Here is a 23731-nt window from a genome sequence, read left to right as displayed (position 1 = left end):
CGACTTCACTTTCACTTTTCCCTTTCATGCACTGGAGAAGGAAATGGCAACCCACTCCAGTATTCTTGCCTGGAGAATCCTAGGGACGGCGGAGCCTGGTGGGCTGCCGTCTGTGGGGTCACACAGAGTCGGACACGACTGAAGCGACTTAGCAGCAGCAGCAGCAATACCAAATAAAAAGTTTAAAGTTTGAAAAATAAAGATTTCATTTGAAATAGCAAGAAGGCAATGGCAACCTACTCCAGTACTCTTGCCTGGAAAATCCCATGGACGGAGGAGCCTGATAGGCTGCAGTCCATGGGGTCGCTAGGAGTCGGACACGACTGAGCGACTTCACTTTCACTTTTCACTTTCATGCATTGGAGAAGGAAATGGCAACCCACTCCAGTACTCTTGCCTGGAGAATCCCAGGGATGGGGGAGCCTGGTGGGCTGCCGTCTATGGGGTCACACAGAGTCGGACACGACTGAAGTGACTTAACAGCAGCAGCAGCAATGAACTAGAATATCTAGGAATATATCTAACAAAAAATATGTAGGAAGTCCCTTACAGGGAAATTATAAACTATTGAAAGACTAAACTAAACGGATTGTGTGCCCAAAAAAAGAAATACACACATTAAAAAAATCAAGTCACTAAACAAGGATGGCAACAGGAATGAGAGTTCGTTTTTAAAATGTAAACGAGAATAGTTGATTCTCTCATTTTTAATGTTGCATATTGAACCACAACGTTATTTTACATTCTACTTTGAACCCATTTTTCATTTCCACAGGTCTGGTAAGTTAGTTCAAATTTCACTTTTGTGTAAATTGGAAACAGTTATAAACAGTATTGCTGTTCTATTGTAGTTAAAGTGTTTAGATAGTTATCATTCTTGATAAGTTTAGAATAGATGAAGAAGAGCTCAGATGTGTAATGTTGAAGAAACACCTAGACCAGGAGCTGAGAGAGAGGGTTCAGACTGTGGCCAGCTCTAACTGGAAGTTGCCTCTCTGGCTTTAGCTTCTTTAGTGTACAGTGACGCAAGGGAAGCTATCTTGATTTCTAAGGTCCTACTAGCCCTAAAAATTCTATGACCAAATTCTAAATGTTTATGAAAGTTATAGAAATAATAGGAAATTCTCTTTGGTATATTAATAAGCACTTAGAAATCTTGTCTATAACATGTATTTCAAATTTTTATTAAGAAAATTTTCAAACACAAAGGATTTTTCACCTATGCTACAGTGACTTCGCTAACTCAACAATTTATATTTTAAAACTGGAGGTTTTTGTCAACTAAATTAAAAGGAAAAACACTTTTCCCAGTTGTAGGCAATACCACAAAGCTACCACTGAAGAGTTAACTTTGGAACACACTAAATTAAATCAAATCTTGCTTTTGGTAATATTTTTAATGGGAATCATTTTTTAAAATGTTTCACTGAAATAATTTTTAACTTACAGAAAAGTTGCAAAACCAATAAAATTTCATTACTTGCTTCACAGAGCTTCCCCTATTGTTGCCATCTTACCTAACCACAATACATTATCAAAATCATGAAATTAATATGGATTCAGTGCTATTAACCATTCTGCAAATCTTAACTTTAATATCACCAGTTGCCATGTTGATGTCCTTTTTCCAGTGCACCATCAAATTCAGGATCCAACATTGTATTTTAGTTGTTTTGTCTCCTTCAATCTGTGACAGTTTATCATCTTTCTGTGTTTTTCATGACTTTAACACTTTGAAGATAACTGGCCAATTATTGTAGAATATCCCTCAATTTGGGTTTGTCTGCTGTTTTCCCCTGATCAGATTGAGGCTACACATATTTGGAGAAATACCACATGAGTGATGTTGTGCCCTTCTCAGTTATCAGGAGGTGCACGACATTGACGTCTCACTGCTGGTGATGCTAACTTGGATCACTTGGTTAAGGTGGGGTCTGTCTGCCGTGTTTTTCCACTATAAAGTTACTGTTTTCCTGTCCATAATTACGAAGTATCTCATTGGGAGGGAAATATTAGGAAACTATGGGAATAACCTCTTTTACATCACACCCTCACACACTAATTTTAGCACCCTTGAATGAATGATTTTTGTATGCAACAGTTGTTACTGTGGTATTTGCCTAATGGTGGCTTTGCTATTTCCACTGTTTCTTCTACCTTGAATCAGAGTCCTGCTGTGAGGAAGAGCTGCCTCTGCTCCCCTGTTTGTTTATTCAGTTGTTTATTTACATCAGTATTGACCCACGGATAGTGTTTTATTCTGTAGGCTATTATTCGTTAGTATTCTTGTTACTCAGATTGTCCTAGATTTGGCGATTCAAAATTCCTTCAGCTTGGCTCCTTTGTCCTTTCGACACTGTTTCTTGAGCACGTGCTTGCTTTTGACACCACTGGATGCTCAGGGTTTATTTGGTTAATTTTCCTGCCCCAGGTGTAGAATCAGCCATTTCTCCAAGGAGCTCTGATTCCTTTTCCTGGAGAATGGTATTTAGAAATGAAGATCTGGATGCTAAGTATACTAATGTTATGCAATGATATTCCTTCTAGAAGCTCTTAACAGGTCCAGGAAATACATGCACTTTGATGTGCATCTCTACATACCTATATGTACTTCTGTATTAGTATGTGTATGTATTAACTCATTATTGACTAGAAACATATTAATACATTTTCTGTTACCTGAACTTTATTGGCCAGAGACTTTTCAAGACTTATTTATATAAAATTGCTGGCCACAGGTGTTAGTTTCTGCCGAAATCCCCTGGTCAACAATATGTTAAAAACTATGGGTACGTACTGACACTTTCAGTTTCACCCCATCACAGATTTGTATTAGCCTTTTCTCTGCTTCTTTGAAACTGCTTTCTCCTACAGTGAGAAACCTGGCTCTCATTATCCACAGTATATTTATTTATTTGCTTAATCATAATATACACAGAAAGCAGTTTCAGAATTGCTAACCCATACCCCTCCAATATTCTTGCCTGGGAAATCCAATGGACAGAAGAGCCTGGAGGGCTACAGTCCATCGGGTTGCAAAGAGTCAGACACAGCTGAGTGACTGAATGCGCGCGCACACACACACACACACGCACGCACGCACACACACACACACACCTGTGAAAAACAGATTTTCTAAGTAGGAAATATCTGAGTGTAGTCCCTTTGTCCTGGGCCTGTAGCATACACTGAAAATACTGTTCTCCAACTTAGGTTAGTTCTTTTCATTCTCATTCCCTTCACTGTGGTTTATCTTACTCACTTGTAATACAGTTAAGTTCATCTGTTATGTTTGCCTTCCATTGGAGTTCCCCTCACACTATATGAAACATTACCATGACTCTAGATGATATAAAAAGACACACTCAGAAGTGTTATCCCCCTCATCCTACTAACCTGTCCCCATTACCTCATTATTTCCACTCTGTTCCTAAATTTCTCCCTCTTACAGGTTGCCAGTCTCATTAATTCTTGGTTTATTCTTGTATTTTTTTGCAGAAATGAGCAGATATATTAATTTTTTCTTATAATCCCTTTTTGCATGAAGGATAATATTCTGTCTTACTATATTCTATCTAATATTCTATCAATATTCTATATTGATATATATAGTATATAATATATTGATAGAATATTAGATATCAATGTAAAGAAATATAGATATATATAAATATATATCATATATTGATACATAGATATTATATATAGATATATGCTGCTAAATCGCTTCAGTCATGTCCGACTCTGTGCGACCCCATAGATGGCAGCCCACCAGGCTCCGCCATCCCTGGGATTCTCCAGGCAAGAATACTGGAGTGGGTTGCCATTTCCTTCTCCAGTGCATGAAAGAGAAAAGTGAAAGTGATGTCGCTCAGTTGTGTCCGACTCTTAGCGACCCCATGGACTGTAGCCTACCAGACTCCTCCGTCCATGGGATTTTCTAGGCAAGAGTACTGGAGTGGGGTGCCATTGCCTTCTCCTATATAGATATATATTATATATTGATATCTAATATTCTATCAACATTCTATATTGATATCTAATATTCCATATAGAATTCTATTTATTCTGTAATATTCTGTCAATAGTCTAATATATTCTATGAATAGAATTTTTGATATATTGGAATAATCCTTTATATAATTTTATTTTTTTCTGTCTCTAAATATATTAAGAAAAGGCAATGACTAATTTTTTTGTCTCTCTTGTTAGTTTGTATTTTCCTGGGAAATTTTAGAGTAAATGGTTTATTCTTTTTTCTCCCAGAAGCTCTTTTGGGCTTTCTGGAACAAATCAATTTTATAAAAATTTGTTGTATTGTCAGTTATCGAGGTTAAGGTGTTCTGCTTTCCCTCTGTGAAACCTATATGAAGCTCTTTGAAACTCTGTGTGGGAGGAGGACAGAAGGTTGACTCAGAAGTGGCGCCTGTCAGAAACCAAGATCACATTGTTCCTGTTAAAGTCTTCTCAGTCTTGTCTTGACTGATTTGCCTTTTTTTTGTAGCATCACTAGAGACTATTCAAAACCAAGTAGAAATCCTAGAACTAAGGCCAGTCGTGAAAGAAAAACTACAGACAACGTTCATCCGTTATAATATGTCACTATAGTATACAAGAGTGACCGAGTTTCTGTCATTTCGGTATAAAGGTACAGTGAATAGTCAGGGGAGGGGGCCCACAGGCTTCAGAAGTGATAGACACGAATTTTGAATCTCAGAATCACTACTTGATATTTTTATGACTTTAGACAAGTTACTTAATCACCTTGAGCATCCATCTTTCTCATCTGTAAAATGAAAATAATGACTTTTTACCCCCCCCAGATTGTTGTGATAGTTAAGTGAAGAAAGGTGCCTAGAAAGTGGCAGACACTTAATTTCTTTATCTTCTATATTATGTTTATATCATATGTTTTGCTTCCTTTAAATAGATTTAAGGTAATAAACCCTTGACTTCGCTTTCCCTTATACTCTCCAGCCAATCCATCAGCGAATCCTTTTCCTCTACCAGGGTTGATCTGGAACCCATAATCAGTTTGTCTTTAGTAACAGTCTTCAAAATAATTATATACCTTCTTAGTAATCTTAACCTAAATCATATTTCTCCAGGATTTTTGCTGGTTGGTGTTTTTGAAGAACAAAGTTATGGATGGAATCAAAAGGCTTTTATTGAATTGTGATCTTTTGCTTCCTTTTAATGGGTTGTTTCTTTGTGGAAGAGAGAATTGTACCTTAGTTTGACAGAATTTATTCTTTCTCAAAGAAATTGTGATATTTTACTCCCTCTGTCAGGGTCCTAATGGTTGCAAATCAATAGATCCTGTTCCAGTGTGTGTTTTTATGTCAATTAAGATGACCATCTTGTAATTTTATGCAGTGTTGTCCTTTTTCCATTAAAGAAAAGTCACTGTGTTCTAAGGTCCTCTAATTGACATTATCATGATGACTGATACTTTAGTCATCATACTTTAGTTTCATTGCCACTAGTGGCTACATTGTTACTTTTAAACTTCCCTTTCTTAGAAAAACCAATTGACTGACATAAAGCTCTGAAGAGCTACCAGCTTCTCTTCCCCCACCTCCCATCTCTCACCTCTTCCGATTTGTTAACTTTGTGCTTGGAGTAGGTGCATCAAAATGCTCTGTGTGAAACTCGCTTACCTCACAGTACTTTCAGCCACATCTGAATGCAAAGAGTGCAGACAGTCAGCAGTATTTTCAAATGTGAAAATTTCAACAGAGTGATCTACAGGGAGTTGAGTTGTTGGGAGTACCCTTCCCTCTCACCTTCTTTCCCTCCACGAATCCCACTGAAATGTGAGTTGGGGAAGGGAAGGGGACGGGCGGAAAATGATTTCAAAAAAGAAGAAGAAATCCACGTTAGTGGTGGAAAACAGGAAGACTTCAAGAAGTACGTCAAAAATTATGAAGAATTTCTGGAATATGTAAAGTGGATAAAATTGGACTGATGGAAACTAGACTCAGGAAACCCAACCCACAACAGGTGTAAAAACCTCTGCAGAGGTACATACTGTTCTTCTTCACAAGCTTGGGCAGAACTCCAAGCTTGGTTAGCTGGTGCAAGGGAGCCAAAGCGGACTATGGGGCAATCATCAGGGTTGTTATAAAACAATATGGAACAGCTGGGCCAGCAAGCCTCTTGTGTAGCAAGTTCTCAACTTTGGCTGAATTTAGAATTACCTGGGGAGCTTTTAAAATCCTGATGCCCGAGTCTCAGTCCAGACCAGTTAAATAAGAATATTAGATCTCAAAGGATGGAACTTCAGGCATAAGGATTTTTTTTAAAAAACTCCCCAGATGATTCTAGTTTGCAGCCAGGGATTGAGAATTACTATTCTAGGGCTTGGCTGTGACTTTTCGTTCCCAGACTAAAGTCAGTAAGGCCAGATTTCTTAAATAAAATAGGGATCTGCCTCGGAAGACTCCGTGTGTTAGGACTTAGACTACAGAATGAGAACATAAAGTACCTTTGAACTTTCAAAACAGATTTGAAGGGGGGAAAAGTGAAAGAGCAGCTCTGCCCAACAGTAAATAAGCTGAAGTGTCTTGTTCCTGAGGTAGAACTTTCTCCTACATCACCAGTGGAAAAAGGTGTCACCAGCCTTCCTGTGCACATCATCTCAGCACATAGTAAATGCTCAATAAATATCTGTGAGCTCTTCATCCAGAGATCCTCATGATCAGCCCACCCCTCTTGGGAAAAGGTTTACCTAATCCAAGGGCTTAGAAAACCTGTGCCAGGTAACTAAACTCACTTGATCTTTCTGAATCCTTCCTTTATAATATGGCCAAACAATACAGAATCCTCAGCAGATACCATGAAACAGAAACACTCAGATAGACTTAATAGAAGAGAACTTTCAAAATACTAATTACTATCTTCAGAGATATTTAACAGGATATTGAATTCATGACTCAAGATCAGCTTCTCTGAAAATGAAGAAGATAAGAAAGTATCTGTAAATTAAGAATGTGATTATCAAAACTGGAACACCAGGAAGGATTGAAAAGCAAAATGGACAGTCTCAGAATCCTGAATTAGTGATACAGAAGATGGTAAAGAATATCTCAGAACACAGAGAAAAAAACACAAAGAGATGAAAAATTAATCAAGGATAGATAATATGTATCTTCCTACAGGAAGAGAGAAGAATCTTAAGGTTGAAAGGGCCAGTTGATGGCAGCACAGGAATAAGAAGTGCTTTTTCACCTAGATACATCCTGATGAAATTCCTCTCTCCCTCTTTCTTTTTTTGTTTCTTTTCTTTCCGTTGAAGTATAATAGACTTACAACATTGGTTTCAGATTGGGTTGGCCAAAAAGTTCATTCTGTAAGCTGATACCGAACGAACTTTTTGGCCAACCCAGTACATTAACAAAATGATCACTGTGGTAAGTCTAGTTACCATCTGTCATTATACAGGGTTACTACAGTATTACTGACTGTATTCCCTAAGCTGTACATTGTATCCCGGACATTTATTTTCTAACAAAGTTTTTACCTCTTTATATCCCTCATCTATTTCACTTATCCCTTCTCCCCTCTGGCATCCCTGTTGATTTCTGTATCTGTGACTCTGCTTCTGTTTTGACACTTATTCATTTGCTTTGTTTTTTAGTTTTCACATGTACATGAAAGTAGAGGGTATTTGTCTTTTTCTGACTTATTTTACTTAGCATAAATAACGCTCTTAAGTCCATCCATGTTGTCAAAAGCGGCAAGATTTCGTTATTTTTATGGCTGAGTAGTATTCCACTGTGTTTTATCTGCTGAAATTTCTTAATTCCATTACTTAAAAGAAAATTTTGCTTCCTTATCCAGCAGACGAATGGAATTAAGAAATTTCAGCAGATAAAACACAGTGGAATACTACTCAGCCATAAAAATAACGAAATCTTGCCGCTTTTGACAACATGGATGGACTTAAGAGCGTTATTTATGCTAAGTAAAATAAGTCAGCTGTGGTACATATACACAATGGAATATTACTCCCCCATTAAAAAAAATACATTTGAATCGGTTCTACTGAGATGGATGAAACTGGAGCCCATTATACAGAGTGAAGTAAGCCAGAAAGAAAAACAACAATACAGTATACTAATGCATATATATGGAATTTGAAAGATGGTAACGATAACCCTATATGCGAGACAGAATAAGAGACACAGATGCATAGAACAATTTTATGGACTCTGAGGGAGAAGGTGAGGGTGGGACGTTCTGGGAGAATAGCATTGAAACATGTATATTATCATATGTGAAACAGAACACCGTTCCATGTTCGATGCATGAGACAAGGGCTCAGGGCCGGGGCAATGGGATGACCCAGAGGGATGGGATGGGGAGGGAGGTGGGTAGGGGGTCCGGGAAGGGGAACACATGTAAACCCATGGCTGATTCATGTCAATGTATGGCAAAAACTATTACAATATTGTAAAGTAATTAGCCCGCAACTAAAATAAATAAATTTATAAAAAAAAAAAAAAAAAAGAAAGAAAATTTTGCATGCTTCCAGGGAGAAACTGTGCAAAGGACTAAGAATCAGAATGACCTTGTGAAACTAAATCCTAAAAGACAGTGTTCTGAGCATTGTCTATGAGTGTTTTGAACCTAAAATTCTATCCCCAGCCAAATTCCCACTTAACTATAAGAACAAAGTTAACTGTTGGGAGTATGCAGACTTGCACCCGTTTTGGAAAAAAAAAAATAGGATATACTAAAACATCACAAAAGATAAAGCCAAGAAGTGAAGACTCAGGCATAAGACACATCAGTGACCATAAAAGTAATTTCCGTATCATGATAGCTGAAGTTGGATCCCTGAAATGGTAGAACTATAACGTTAAAAATAGTAATTGTTTAACAGTCTGGGTCATTTTAACAAAATGGGAAGCAGATGGGAAATCAAAGAAAATGAGAGGAAGGAAATTGGCAAAATAATTTTCTTATTCAGTGAAAGATTCTGCTGATTAGTTCAGTTCATTCCAGTTGCTCAGTCGTGTCCAACTCTTTGCGACCCCATGGACTGCAGCACGCCAGGCTTCCCTGTCCATCACCAACTCCTGGAGCTTGCTCAAACTCTTGTCAGTGATGCCACCCAACTGTCTCACCCTCTTTTGTCCCTTTCTCCTCCTGCCTTCAATCTTTCCCAGCATCAGGGTCTTTTCCAGTGAGTCAGTTCTTCACATCAGGTGGCCCAAGTATTGGAGTTTCAGCTTCAGCATCAGTCCTTCCAGTGAATATTCAGGACTGATTTCCTTTAGGATTGACTGGTTTGATCTTCTTGCAGTCCAGGGACTTTCAAGAGTCTTCTCGGACAACACAGTTCAAAAGTTATCAGTTCTTCTGCCCTCAGCCTTCTTTATAGTCCAGCTTTCACATCCATACATGACTACTGGAAAAACCACAGCTTTGACTAGACGGGCCTTTGTCAGCAGTGTAATGTCTCTGCTTTTTAATATGCTGTCTAGGTTGGTCATAGCTTTTCTTCCAAGGAGCAAGTGTCTTTTAATTTCATGGCTGCAGTCACCATCTGCAGTGATTTTGGAGCCCCCCAAAATAAAGTCTGAAACTGTTTCCACTGTTTCCCCATCTATTTGCCATGAAGTGATGGCACAGATGCCATGATGTTAGTTTTTTGAATGCTGAGTTTTAAGCCAGCTTTTTCACTCCCCTCTTTCACTTTCATCAAGAGGCTCTTTAGTTCCACTTCGCTTTCTGCCATAAGGGTGGTGTCATCTTCATATCTGAGGTTATTGATATTTCTCCCGGCAGTCTTGATCCCAGCTTGTGCTTCATCCAGCCTGGCATTTCTCATGATGTACTCTGCATATAAGTTAAATAAGCAAGGTGACAATATACAGCCTTCCCAATTTGGAACCAGTCCGTTGTTCCACGTCCAGTTCTAACTGTTGCTTCTTGACCTGCATACAGGTTTCTCAGGAGGAGGTTGAAATTAGTTCACATTGGTAAAATGTGTGTGTGTGTGTATGTTAAATGATTCGTTCAAAATTTAATGTTAGGTGCCGGTAAGAATAGTATGTAGAACTTCCAAACCACCAGCATGAAGTGGGGAAGTAAAGGAACAAGGAAAATTTGACTGATCTAGTAAAGGTAATAAAGGAAAAATAACAAAACATTATGTAGGAAATAAAAAATAAGATGGTAGGAATAAAATCAATCAAAATCATCTATTACAAAAAAATATGAATGAGGTAAAGTTACCTATTAAAGGCAGAAATTCTCATGAGGTTAACACAAAGATGACACCAAAATCTAGGTATGTGTTCCTTATAAATAATACATATGTTCTTTATTAATAGCACCAAAAACCAAAATGGCCCAAAAATTGAAAATAGAGGAAAGATTTAATGTATGCCCATGTTGAAATCTGATAGAGCTATCATTATTAAGGAAATGCAGATCAAAACTACAACAAGGTATCACCTCACACCAGTCAGAATGGCAATCACTAAAAAAATCTATAGACAATAAATGCTGGAGAGGATGTAGAGAAAAGGGGACCCTCTTGCATGTTGGTGGGAATGTAAACTAATACAGCCACTATGGAGAACAGTATGGAGGTTCCTTAAAAAACTAGGAAAAGAACTACCACCATATGACCCAACAGTCCCACTACTGGGCATATACCCTGAGAAAACCATAACTGGAAGAGACACATGGACCCCAGTGTTCACTGCAGAGCTTTTCACAAAAGCTAGGACATGGAAGCAGCTCAGATGTCCATCGACAGATGAATGGATACAGAGATTGTGGTACATATATACAATGGAATATTACTCAGCTATAAAAAAAGAACACATGTGAGTCAGTCCTAATGAGATGGATGAACCTAGAGCCTGTTGTTCATCCACCTAGAGCCTATTGTACAGAGTGAGGTAAGTCTGAAAGAGAGAGACAGATGTTGTATATTAACACGTGTGTGTGGAATCTAGAAAGATGGTACTGATGAACCTATTTGCAGGGCAGCAGTGGAGATGCAGACATAGAGAACAGACTTGTGGATACAGCTGGCTAAGAAGAGGGTGGGACGAATTGAGAGAGTAGCATGGAAACCTATATATTACCATATGTAAAATAGCCAGTGGGAATTTGCTGTGTGACACAGGGAGCTCAACCCAGTGCTCTGTGACAACCTAGAGGGGTGGGATGGGGTGGGAGCTGGGAGGGAGTTTCAGGAGGGAGGGGACATGTGTATACCTGTGGCTGATTCATGTTGATACATGGCAGAAACCAGCACAATATTGTAATTATCCCCCAATAAAAAATTCTTTAAAAAAAGAAATCTGATAGAGCTATGAGGGTTTTTCTGGTCTTGTTTGTTTTTCACATGCTTTAATGCCCTGGCAAATTTTGTCCAGTGAGAGAGCAGTCCTTGAAACCAGGTTATTAGATATTTTCACAAAATAATGTAGTATGGTACCTGGGTCTAGGGCTTCCCTGGTAGCTCAGCTGGTAAAGAATCTGCCTGCAATGCAGGAGACCCCAGTTCAATTCCTGGGTTGGGAAGATCCCCTGGAGAAGGGATAGGCTACCCACTCCAGTATTCTTGGGCTTCCCTGGTGGCTCAGATGGTAAAGAATCCACCTGCAATGCAGGAGACCTGGGTTCGATCCCTGGGTTGGGATGATCCCCTGGAGGGGCATCGCAACCGACTCCAGTATTCTTGATTGGAGAATTGCCATGGACAGAGGAGCCTGGCAGGCTACAGTCCATGGGGTCACAAAGAGTCAGACACAACTGAGTGACTAAGCATAGCACCTGGGTCTAAAATGGATAGTGTTTATTCTTTCAGATATTTCGGTTTTACATAGCTCCAAAGGCTGCTTAGTCACTCAGTCGTGGCTGACTCTTTGCAACCTCATGGACTGTAGCCCGCCAGGCTCCTCTGTCCATGGGGATTCTCCAGGCAAGAATACTAGAGTGGGTTGCCATGCCCTCCTCCAGGGGATCTTCCCAACCCAGGAATCAAACCCAAGTCTCCCACATTGCAGGCGAATTCTTTACCATCTAAGCCACAAGGGAAGCCCATATAGCTCTAAAAGTTATCTTCAAATCTTCAGGTAGAGTAAAATCTTAGTAGAAAATAATCTTTTTGTTATTTAAAAAATTCAGCCAATGGACCATTTATTTTAGAATAGTATTAAAGACAAAAGCTCCATATCAGTGAAGAATTTAAATAGCTCTTATGTTTATTAAAAATAGGAGTTCTAATATATTCAGAAGGGAAAATTCCTATAAATGAGTGAAAATTACTACCTTTTTCCTTAAAGCCCTGTTTTCAGATTAATCATTAAGTAAATATTTACTTTCTGGCCCTGAACTGTGTGTTGTACACACAGTTACACACACTGCAAGGTACAAAAGCGTAAGATACTGCCTTTGCCTACTTTGAATTTTATTCACATTTTGACAGCTCTGTGGAGCCATTAACTGGTTTCTCATAACCACGTTCTAATTTTTGTTTAATCTGGTATAATTTACCACTAATTGCAGGAAAATAATCATAGCTAACGTTCATTGAGTTCATCTCTGTGTAGCCACATATAATAGTGTTTTCACATAGTAGCTGCCCTGACATATAAATGAATAGATGTCAGGTATTGGGCTAAAAGCTTTAATTCAGTACCTAATTTAATCCTCTCAACAATTAGGAGTTAGCTAACATTGTTTCCCTAATGTATAGATGAGGAAACTGATCTTGGGACAATTTAAATGACCTTGCCTAAAGCCACAATTATTAAGTAACTGAATGGGCCTGGAACCCAGCAGTGACTCAAGTGCTGTACTAGCGTGAAGAGGAGAGAGTGGTGAGGAGTTGGGTTGCTGTAGAATGTATTGCTGTGTGTATGCTTCCTGTTTACACTAAGACGTATGACCATTTTCATAAACATTATTCTGTTCAAGCAGCCAGGTTCCACGCCTGCTCTCAGCTAGCTTCTGTCCCTCAGTGCCTTGAGCAGCCTTCCAGTGGTATTAGTTCATCATGGTACAAAATGGTGAGGAGGAGGACAGGAAGCAGTGTGGGGGGGAGTTGACCACCGTGCCTGAGGAGAGCAGTTTCTCTTCTGCCCAGTGATTAACATGCCTCTCCTGATCTGAGAGACCCGTCTCTGGATCTGCCTCTCCAGGGGGTCGTTAGGATCCCACAGTCTCTTGGGTGCTCTGCTCTGTTAGGCAGGAGACGCAGGCAGAGAGAAACTCCCTTGGCATGAAGTAGGCAGCAGAGAAAACCCTTGCTGAGTGGGAGTGACCTGTCACAACCTGGCTTTCTCTGGCTAAATGGCCAGTCTTGTCTAGTAGGAATGCCATTAAAACAATTCCATTCAGTTCCCCATGGCCCAGTAATTGTTTTGGGAATGAGTGCAAAGCTATCAGACACCAACTACTATAATTAGAAAAGGGAAAAACACTCGCCAGAGCTAACGTCTTTAGGCTGGAGGGATTACAGCACGTTTTTATTTTTTGTAAGGTTATGGAGCCTCTTTCTCAGTTTTGCTTCCTAAAATACAAATTATACCCCAAATGCAAGTTTTTGGAATCTTGCATTCCAGTTTTTTTTTTCTCTCCTTACTGCAATGCACTCTTTCCTTTCCCCCCCTATTTTAATCGGAGTACAAATTGCTGTCAGCACATTGAGTTCATGTGCCAGCCACATTCAGAACAGGGTGTTCTGTGCTCTTCAAAACAAAATTGCTCTAGGGCAGTAAGAGAACAATAAGTCAGAGCTCCAGTTTAAGTGATGTTTTGCAGCAGACCAGGCTCACTTGATGTGGTTACACTCGGATTGGGCGAGGAGGCTCGGGTAATTCGGTTTGCTTTGATTTTGTGGGGTTTGGAGGATCTCCCCCCTTTAAGTTACGTAGACGTGAAGTCAAGAGAAAATGTCCCTTTTTAACTTGTGTATTTCTTTCTCTCTCCCAAAAAAGCCCTAAGTAGAAGCATCCTGTATGTACTTTTATTCTCTTTGGGCACGTCATAGATCATTTACTTCCCGTAAATCAGGCTGGTTGGAATTAGCAACAGACCTCCTGAGCCCTAGAGGCCAAGCTCCCAGTGAGTCATGATGGTTATTATTAAATATTTATTAAATGAGTATTTGCACTAAGTGATACAAGGTCAAAAGCAACCACAGGTCTTCCACAGCCAGAGCTGCCATGGTTTTCTTTGGTAACAATTGTTGAGACAATTTTTTAAAAAACAGATATATGGGACCCAGACAGGTCTGCATCTGTCCCCATGATGGGGGACCCTGCTGTGGCAATCAGCAGGCATTTCTGTAGCTCCAGGATGGGGTGTGAGTTTCGTCAGCTGTCTCATGAAACACGTCACACCAGTGTTCCAATTTTAGAAACCAGTTAACCTAGCGATAGGGTTTGCTACTTGTAGATGTAAAGAATCAATGGGCTCTCTACTAGCTAAGGCTGTAACACCTTCTCTTGCACTGACATTCCAGATAATGTCAATATTAAAAGATTTTATATACACACATACAGACTGCTGTGTGTATGCACACATGCATATCAGTTTATCAATTTAAGATTTTGTGGTACTGTAGTGCTTGTTCAGGTTCAACTTAAAAGAGTTTTAATAGAAAAAAAAGATTAGTTCCTCTATAAGGTAGTAAGTGTTTGTAAGCATTATTGCAAATGTTTTCCCTATTGGGTAGCTAAAAACACTGGTTCTCCCAGTATTATCTCTCTCAGACCAGCTGCGGTGAACTTTTTTTTTTTGCTTGCTTTCTTAATTATACCTTCATTATAATTTGACTTGAATTTTTTTTTTTTTTTGCCTGCTTGTTTCACTTATCTTTTGCAACATGTTTATTAGTAGCCAGTCTTTTCTTTCCCTAACATGAAGGGTTATCACATGTAAGAAGAATTTCTGAAGTCATTTATATAATTTTAAGATCAGGTATATGCATCAAGCTGAAAACCAGCCTAGGAAACTGACACACAGGCAGGAATCTTTTTGCAGAGTCTCTGGATTTCCTGTTTTGAAAACACATTCAAACTTGATCAACCTAAAACCACAACAAATGTACTGATAGCTTCCTCCCCCACTAAATGTTCTCTCCTTCAGGGAGGAAAACACTTCTAACAATAAACCTCACACAGAAAAAGTTGTGAGCTACTAGGATCATAAATCTCAATGCTTGAGATGTGCTACAATACGTGGGCTGAAATTCACTTTGCTCAGCAAATCTTTTTTTCATGGAAAGTGTCATCACATTAGTCTAAATTTCTTGGGCAGATTTTAAAATATTTAAGAACATAAACCTGTTAGAACTCTCAAATCCTTTAGAGATATGAGCTTTTACTCTAGTAAAAAATATCTTAAAAAAAAAAAAAATTACTTGGCTGTGCCAGGGCTTAGTTGCAGCATGCAGACAGACATTTAGTTCCCTGACCAGGGATGGAACCCAGGCCTCCTGCATTGGGCGCACAGTCTTAGCCACTGGACCACCAGGGACGTCCCTCCAGTAAAAATATCTTAAGCTTAGAATTTCCTGCAGAATCTCTCAGGTGTGTGTGTATTTGAAAATAATAAAGTTGATTTTATTTGGGACTGTTTCTGAGAGAACTTTCACCATGCTGCAAGCTAAGCTGTATTTTATCTAGAATGTTCCAAAGGTGAGTTCATTGAGAGTCATCTGTATTTATGAGTATGGAACAGAACAAAATTACTCTATTCCAGCTCCACCCTGAGAGCCAGTCTAGCTGTTGCCCCTGTTTAGAGGGTCTGACTCAAGAGTCAGGCCTTCTCTAGTTTGGCCCAAGTGTCTGGCTCCATCCTATATCCGTGATGGGAACAAATTGGGATAGTATTAATCATAGTGATTAGCAAAGGGTAGAGAACTTGAATAAATGTCCATGTGACATTTTGGCCCCTAGTATCTATGCCACTGCTGTTTACTCTTCAGGGTTTCTCTCATTTCCTAGGCCTGGGCTAAAGGTAACCTGATCAAATTACAGGAATTAGCTTTGAAACTAGTTTCTGGTCTGTGTCGAGAGTTACATTACTGGGTCATAGAACTATAGAGTTTTAGAGTTTCAAAGGACCTTTGAGATTCATAAGTTGAAATGTATAAGTTGGAATTGAATTTGTATTTGGAAGATAACTGCCTCATGGAAAGGGTGTAACAGAACAAGTGATGTTTAGTCTCTAAAGCAAGTTATTGATCTAAAGTAGCCCAACCACTCTTAGAAAAGAAGCATTTTAGGAATTCGTTACATTAGAATCAAGGCCATTATATTGTAGAAGTAGGAATAAATAATTTTTTACAAAAGATAAATTATTAGATTGCTTTCTGGCTGCTGGGCTGTCATACAAACCATCCATTTTTCTTACTGAGTCAAAGACCTAAATGGGAAGGAATAAATAGCCTTAATACTAAACATAATTGGAAAGTTTCAGAGAATTGTTTATCCCAGAAGGAAAAGTCTAACCAATCAAGAGGAAAATACATATCTATATGCATTTTTCCTATATTATACTAACATAAAGCCCCTTAGCTAATATGAAATTACCCTGCAAATGAGCTGAGTTTGAGTTCAGTGGCGAAGTAGGCCCTAAGAAATTGACCTCTTAACATTTCTGAGGAGTTGGCTGAGAAATTTGATTTGTCAAGTTATAGTAGACTTGATTCCTTCACATTTTACATTTATTATTCCACTAAGGGATTACAGCTGTGTTAGTTATTGATGATGTTGCCTTTGGCTTTTCCATTTTATTTAAACATGTTTGTGAATGAGGTTAAAGCTCTTAAAAAAGAGCTTCTGTATTCAGTTAACCCTTGTATATCACTGGAGAAATAGCCATTTAGTTGTTTTTCAACCCAGACATCTGAAGCCAAGAAAATGTTTAAGCCTTTATCTACTTGGTATTAAATTTGTGGCATTTTGATAATTACCTATTAAATGATCTAGTATTTCTTGTGTTACAGTAGAGGCTATCTCTGTCAGCTTAAGTTAGAACTGTTTCCACTTTATTATCTGCTAAACTATTTTATTCATATAGTTACAGTAATTTTTAAGTTTAAACTTAAAACAGAAATAAATATGATTGCTCTTAAATTTCCCAACTGGATGGACTAAGCTTCAACAGGACATACTCCATATGTCTCCAGATGCAAAGAAGAAGGGGAAATACTCATTTTTCATGGCCCTACATTAGCCAGTCACAAGGAGCAGCTCTGCTGACTGTCCTGTCTCCCCTCTCTCAGTCCACCTGGAAGGCCGCTGTGGTGAAAGGACGTTTGATTGCAGAGATGTGGGGTTCATCGTTGGTGAAGGAGAAGACCACGACATTCCAATCGGAATCGACAAAGCCCTGGAAAAAATGCAGCGTGAGGAACAATGTATTTTATATCTTGGACCACGGTAAGCAGTGTACCGGTTCAGTACACAGTGACTGATGTTATTTATGTAAAGAACAGGGATACACTTGTTTTTTCAATCAGCGTTTTGCTGTTTTCAGTGAACTTAATGCCAAGAGTGGAAACAATTAATTAAATCAGGCTACAGTTAGGGTGAGTTAATGGGCCTTATAATATTACAGAGGTTTGTAAGCCTGTTCACTTGATTGATGTGTGTTCAGGGTAGGACTGACAGGCGAGTTTTGCTTCTCTGTCTGTTTTGCCGGCCATGTCGCCAAGACAGGAAGGAAGCTCTTGCCCCTTCTCCCCTTTTCTCTGGATTAGGCTGGAGGCGGTAGAACGTGGGGGCTGGAAGTAGGAGCAACATTTGGATGATTTATTACCACTTGAATTTGTGCCACCTGTTCTTATACAGACTCCCTGAAAAAAGAGTGCTCTTCCTGGATCTAAAGGCAGCGGAGATGACTCATTTTTGCCTAAATTTTTCCCATCATAAGGATATCCATTAGCACTTCCAAGCTTAGAACTATCGGACACTAACAGTCTCTCTTGTGAAAACATGTTTGGTATTATTTTTAGACCTAAAATTATACCATGGATCTAACCCTTCTATCTTGAGAAATGGACCCTTGAGAGAAACCAGGGTGTTTTGATTCTATTTGTGTGAAAGTGCATCTGCTTATCTCGTGTCTCCTCTCTCCCTGGATCCTTGGGTTTCAGTCAGTAGGACTTTGAGTTACTGGGAATCTTGATGACCTGCACTTGCCAATAGGTATTCTTGTGCCTTTTGTACAATTGCTTGCCTTGTATAGCTTTAGTCCTAATCCAACAGCATATTTACCTTTGCCCTGACACTTGAGCCATAATTGTATTTCTCAAGTGATGTTCCAGTCATCCCACTAATCCACTTGAAAAGCCTTGCAAAATGCTCTACATCACGAACCCTTCAGAGCCTTCACTGAGGCACCTTTTATTTAATATCTTCTTTTTCTCTGCTTTATTCCTTTCTGAACTAGTATATTCCCACCTTTGTGTTTTATTTGCATTTACTCTGTAAATAGTAGTATGTACTTCACTCAGATGAATCTAGTTCTCTCTTCTATAAGAAATTTTTTTTTAAACTCAGGTGGGGCATAGACAGGCCATCTCTTCCATATCTAGGTAATATCGAATTATTTTTAATCCAGCATCCCAAAGTTACATTAGCTCATATAAAGAGAGTGGTATTTTTGCACATGTTTTCAGATTTCAGTTCCTTGCAGAGGAGTTCTGTATATATTGTAAGCATATAATATTATATGAATCAGTTTATTACATTTTAACCTAGCTGACAAGCCAGTTGTGGGAACAGATGTCTCAAATTTAATGGGCAGAGAGAAACCAGAATTACCCTTATATTTATTAATGCAGATGGTTCCTTGCAGGTTTAAATTGTTATATGATTAGTGGTTTTTAAAAAAAGAAACAAAGATGCAGCTTACCAGCCGTGTGTACTTGACGCTAAGTCTGTTTCCCTCTCTATAAAATGGGGATAACAGTATCTGCCTCACAGAGCTGTGGAGGACTAAGGAAGAGAATGCATGTAAGGAGCGTAGCAAAGTGCCTGACTCACCCGGACCCGCAGCACATTGGCTGTTATTGCTGTCCTGATGACTCGCTCTCCCATCTGACTCGGACCACAAGAAACAGGAAACCCTGTTTTAACATGTGGATTTTTCGGGCATAAAAGTAGGCAACAAGTTTTCATGAATTTCCAGGTCTAAAAGGTTTTTCATATGTTTTGTGGAAAGAGCATGGTTAGACAGGAACATGTTATCTCCTCTTGAGGATGTTGCTCAGTATGTTAAGGAGTCATGAAGTGCAGCACCTGTAACAGGAGACTGCCCACATGTGCACCATTTAAGAACTGTGTACGTAGAGAATCCGGGCGTGTGGGAAGTGTGTGCAGTGAATTCGCTTGTCTTACCAGATTCCGACTTCACAGACACACAGCAGCCGAGCATGGCTGTAACTGTGTCTGTTGCAAATACGTGTGTGGTGTTACTCTTAGTGTCTCCTGTACTTTATTCTCTAAAAGATTCCCAGGGCATAGACCTTCTCTTTGATTCTGACAAGACTCCTTGACAGGATGTTTTCATAAAATACATCTAGAGACTCCCATTTTCTCACCTCTCATCAGGACAATGTCTTTAATATTGTGTTAAATACGGTGACTGGTTAATCGTTCTTGTTTTAGGTAAAGTATGGCTAGTTTTAACTTTTTTTCTTCCTTGTCTTCTGTACGGCACCAACCCCAAACAAAAACAGGCTGCCAAGAGCCAGAGTATCTCATTATGAGGCAGTGTGGTTCAAAAACTAAACAATTTTCTGGGACCCACACAGGCTGAATTTAAATCCTGACTCCACCACTGCCTCTGTGTGACTCGCAGGAAGCACTTCTGAGTCTTCATTTCCTCATCTGTAAAAAGGGAACAATCGCATATAAGGTATAGGTGCTTCTTGTGTGCACAGAAGGGCTTAATGGTCATGAGCAATCATTGTATCTCTGCTCTCCGCAGGCAGCTGTCAGTTTAAGAACACTGATACTGGATTCCTTCTGTTACTGTAACCCAGCCTGTCTTTTGGTTAAGCCTGAAATTCTGTTTGTGGTGGTCTTTCATTTGGGCTCCCCGGGTAGTGTAGTGGTAAAGAATCCACCTGCCAGGGCAAGAGATAGCGGAGTCGATCCCTGGGTTGGGAAGATCCTCTGGAGAAGGAAATGGCAACCCACTCCAGTATTCTTGCCTGGAGAATCTCATGGACAGAGGAGCCTGTTGGGCTACAGTCTATGGGGTTGCAAAGAGTCGGACATGACTGAGAATGCATGTCTTTCAATCAGATGAATTTGTGGGTCCTTCCTCACTCAGCCTAATCCAGAGTAAATCAGACAAGTTTCTGTATAATTGGAAGTCAGTTCAGATGCTCCCAAAACAGTTCCCCAGGATTGTGTTCCATAACATCTTCACAGAATAGACTGTACAACTATGCTGTCAGGACTCACCTGCCTACCTGCTTCCCAGCAGTTAAAGAATGTCCTTTATTTACCAGATGGCAGGAACAAAATAGATACAGCAGTCTAAGAGCTCAAAGTAGAAAACTAGTCACCACTTCCTACAATGGCCACTGGTAATTATGTCTGCTTTATTTCTTTGCTGAAGATACCCCTTGCCCTGCTGTTAAAACTGCCACACCCCATTCCTACCAGCTTTCCATCCATCTCTGTGCCTTTCTCTGGCTTCAGCTTCCACTGTCTTGTGTAACAGTGGAGGTATGTGAGTAAACATTTTCTTCCTGAAAAATTCAGGCAGGGAGGAAAGAAGTGGTGCAAACAGCAAGAGATGAGTGTTCCCACTCCAATCCTCTTAACCCCAGAGAAAACTAAAGGTATTAATGCATCAATCTGGTTTTGGCATGTTTCATCCCATAGCCTGAGTGTTTGAGTTAATAAGTTTTTTGCAGTGCCATTCCATATATTAAAGAGAAGTTGGCTTGAAACACATGGGAGCAGAATTATTCCAGGGAACATTTTCCTATTATGCTGGGCATTGTTCTCCACGCTGGGGAACCACTGAACCAGACAGACAGAGCTCCGTCAGAATTTCCGTTCTCGTAGACGTGTGCTCCCTCGAATGCCTTGCATTTGTTAAAATCTTAAATGGTCCAAAAAAAAAAAACAGTTTCTATATCCTCAGTAATTGTATTCAGTAAGTTTTGGCTAAAAAAAATGCAGTGTTTTGTAGTGTTGCAGCCAGGGAGCTGTGGGAATACAGTGCAGGGTATTTCTCTTGATGAGGTGTTAGAGCTTGCTAGGGCTGTTTTTGAAATTGTATATTTTGTGTTTTCTAGTATGCTTTCTAAAAGTCTTGAAGAAATACTGTGAGGATATATATCCTTTCTGGCATGTGATCCTTTCCCCCCATTTATCTGACTGGAAATGGCACAGCACTTTCAAGTTAAAAGCTCATTAAAACATACCTCTCCCAAATAGCACTGTAACAGTCATAGTGCCTGTCTTCTCTAGGTCCTGATGAAGCTTCAGCCCTGATAGTCAGTGGCTTTTTTTTTTTTTAAGAACTAGATATAAAATCAAGCAAAAAAAAAGACAGTCAAATAATGGCTGTTTTATAAAAAGAACCAAATATAAAATCAAGCAGAGAAAAAGACAGTGACATTTACAATTATATTAAGCAAGCTGTCCCGAGGAGTCCAAGTGTTGCATCACACATGAATATAAGGAAGAAGACTAAATGGAGCCTGGCTTCTTAAAAAACCGCAGCAGTGATACTTGGCACTGTATCTTCTGATCAACATCTGGTTTATCTTCAGGGTCTCTGATGTGTGTAGTTTGCAAATGAGAGTTCTATGCTAATGTGATGCCTCAAGATACCGAAGGAGGTGCCTAGAAATAAACCAGTTCTTTAAAGTTGTTTTTTTTTTTCCCTCTCCATTTCAGATATGGTTTTGGAGAGGCAGGGAAGCCTAAATTTGGCATTGAACCTAATGCTGAGCTTATATATGAAGTTACACTTAAGAGCTTCGAAAAGGTGAGAAAATACCAACTTCTCTGAAATCATGACAGATTTTCTTCTCCATCCACTTCTTGTAAATGAGTATCTTACATCACCAGATGGTGTAGATGGTATTTGTTTGTCCCCGACTCTGATGCTGCCCCTAAAGCACAGGACAAGGGATAGAGCACAGCTGATTCACAACCAGGGAGCTCAGTGTTCTTACTTTGTTCCTGTGTGTCAGCCTTTTTTTTTATTATTATTAACTTTTTTGGGTAGAAGCCAAGACTTGTTCCCTTATTTGTTCCTAGACTTGTTCTTTTTGTACTTTTTTTCCTGGGTTGAAGACAAAAAGGTTCATGTTCTTGCCAGGCAGCTCCTTGTGGGAGTGGGGTGCAGTTTTCCAGGGCTGAACGTATTGTACCCTTCACAGGAGTTGCGAAGAGGCCATCAGTGTGGCTCCAAGTTATTATCCAAAATGCAAGCTTCGTGGGCCACCAGGCTCTGTGACAAGGGACACAAGGAAGAAATCTGTTAACCCCAGACCTTTTCTTTTCATACCTGTTCAAGTAGAAAAAAGTGTTGGCCTCAGGATCCAGAAGTAGCATGCCTCCTTGAGCATATTTCCATCTCAGATCCACCTCTGGAGGCTCCCGGCAGCAGCTTCCCTGGACAAACAAAGCATTTGCCTGAGCTAGGTACACTGTCACATCCAGCTATATCCCCACCCCACCACAGTCTCCCTTCCCTGAGAGCCTTGGGAGTGCATTTTGTAGACATTTTTCACCTCCCCACCACCACCCCCCCCCCCGCGCTACCTCCATGTTCCTTACTTTAAGCTTTGGACTAGAAACATGACCATTTTTATGTTATTAGACTCAGAAAGGAAATCATTGTCCTGAGGGCCTCTTAATGTTGGGCTGAGAAAGGGGAGGACAGCTTTGGGATCCGCTCCTAATCATAACACAAACAAATATATGCTTTTGTCATGGCTATTGCTTGTAGTCAGATAATGTCTTCTGAAGTCCTGATCCTCCAAAGTTGTCTTCATGGCACAAAGTGGTTTTTATTTTTAAACAGGGAAAAAAAGGATCTTTTGCACATGGTTATTTAGCCCTTTGGCTTTCTTGTTTCCATTTCAATAAAGTAACCCCCACCCCTTCCCATCGTGGCCCTGTGGCCCTGGCCCACTCAGGATCCTCTCACTCCAGAGTAGTACTGTAGTACAGCGCAGCAAGCCTGTGCTCAGTCACGGCCCCACGGACATATTCCAGGCTGCACTGCTGTTAGGTGTATTTGAAGCCACATGATCAATCCAAGAAGATACAACAGTCCAACACAGGAGCGCCTCAGTATATAAGGCAGCTGTTAATAGACATAAAAGGAGACAATGACAGCAACACAATCATAGTGGGGGACTTTAACACTTTACTTACATCAGTGAACAACAGATCATCCAGACAGAAAAATCAATAAGGAAACACGGGCCTTAAATGACATGACAATTAAGACCAGATGAACTTAATTGATATTTATAGAGCAGTCCATCCAGAAGCACCAGAATACAGATTCTTTTCAAGTGCACATGGAACATTGTCCAGGACAGGTCACATGCTGGGCCACAGAGCAAGCCTTGGTAAATTTAAGAAAACTGAAATTGTATCAAGCATCTTTTCTGACCACAGTGCTATGAAAGACTGAATCCAATACAAAAAAATGTAAAGAGCCTTTGTTACTAGATTTTTAACTAATAAATTGTCAGGAA

The 23731-nt window shown here is 39.7% G+C and overlaps 1 protein-coding gene and 1 long non-coding RNA gene across 20 annotated transcripts in view; one reads left to right on the top strand and one right to left on the bottom strand.

Annotated features, from left to right (window-relative positions):
- FKBP5 (FKBP prolyl isomerase 5) overlaps positions 1–23731 on the top strand; it is a 153715-nt gene that overhangs the window by 118669 nt on the left and 11315 nt on the right. For 18 of the 19 annotated variants that reach the window (XM_081520170.1, XM_081520176.1, XM_081520172.1 and 15 more), the window contains 2 exons: positions 17267–17423; positions 21912–22002. In XM_081520170.1, the coding sequence (XP_081376296.1) occupies positions 17267–17423; positions 21912–22002 (248 nt within the window). The remainder of the gene's footprint in view (positions 1–17266; positions 17424–21911; positions 22003–23731) is intronic. The other variant, XR_014062097.1, reaches the window with a different exon arrangement.
- LOC145517530 (uncharacterized) overlaps positions 21560–23731 on the bottom strand; it is an 83446-nt gene continuing 81274 nt past the window's right edge. Inside the window, exon 5 of the long non-coding RNA XR_014062100.1 lies at positions 21560–22470. This is a non-coding gene — a long non-coding RNA (uncharacterized LOC145517530). The remainder of the gene's footprint in view (positions 22471–23731) is intronic.

This window comes from Giraffa tippelskirchi, chromosome 8, assembly GCF_054371585.1.
Source record: "Giraffa tippelskirchi isolate mGirTip1 chromosome 8, T2T-mGirTip1v1.2.pri, whole genome shotgun sequence".
NCBI classification, from domain to species: domain Eukaryota; kingdom Metazoa; phylum Chordata; class Mammalia; order Artiodactyla; family Giraffidae; genus Giraffa; species Giraffa tippelskirchi.
The sequence above is the reverse complement of the archived record's forward strand: the minus strand, read 5'-3'. Positions and strand labels throughout refer to the sequence as shown.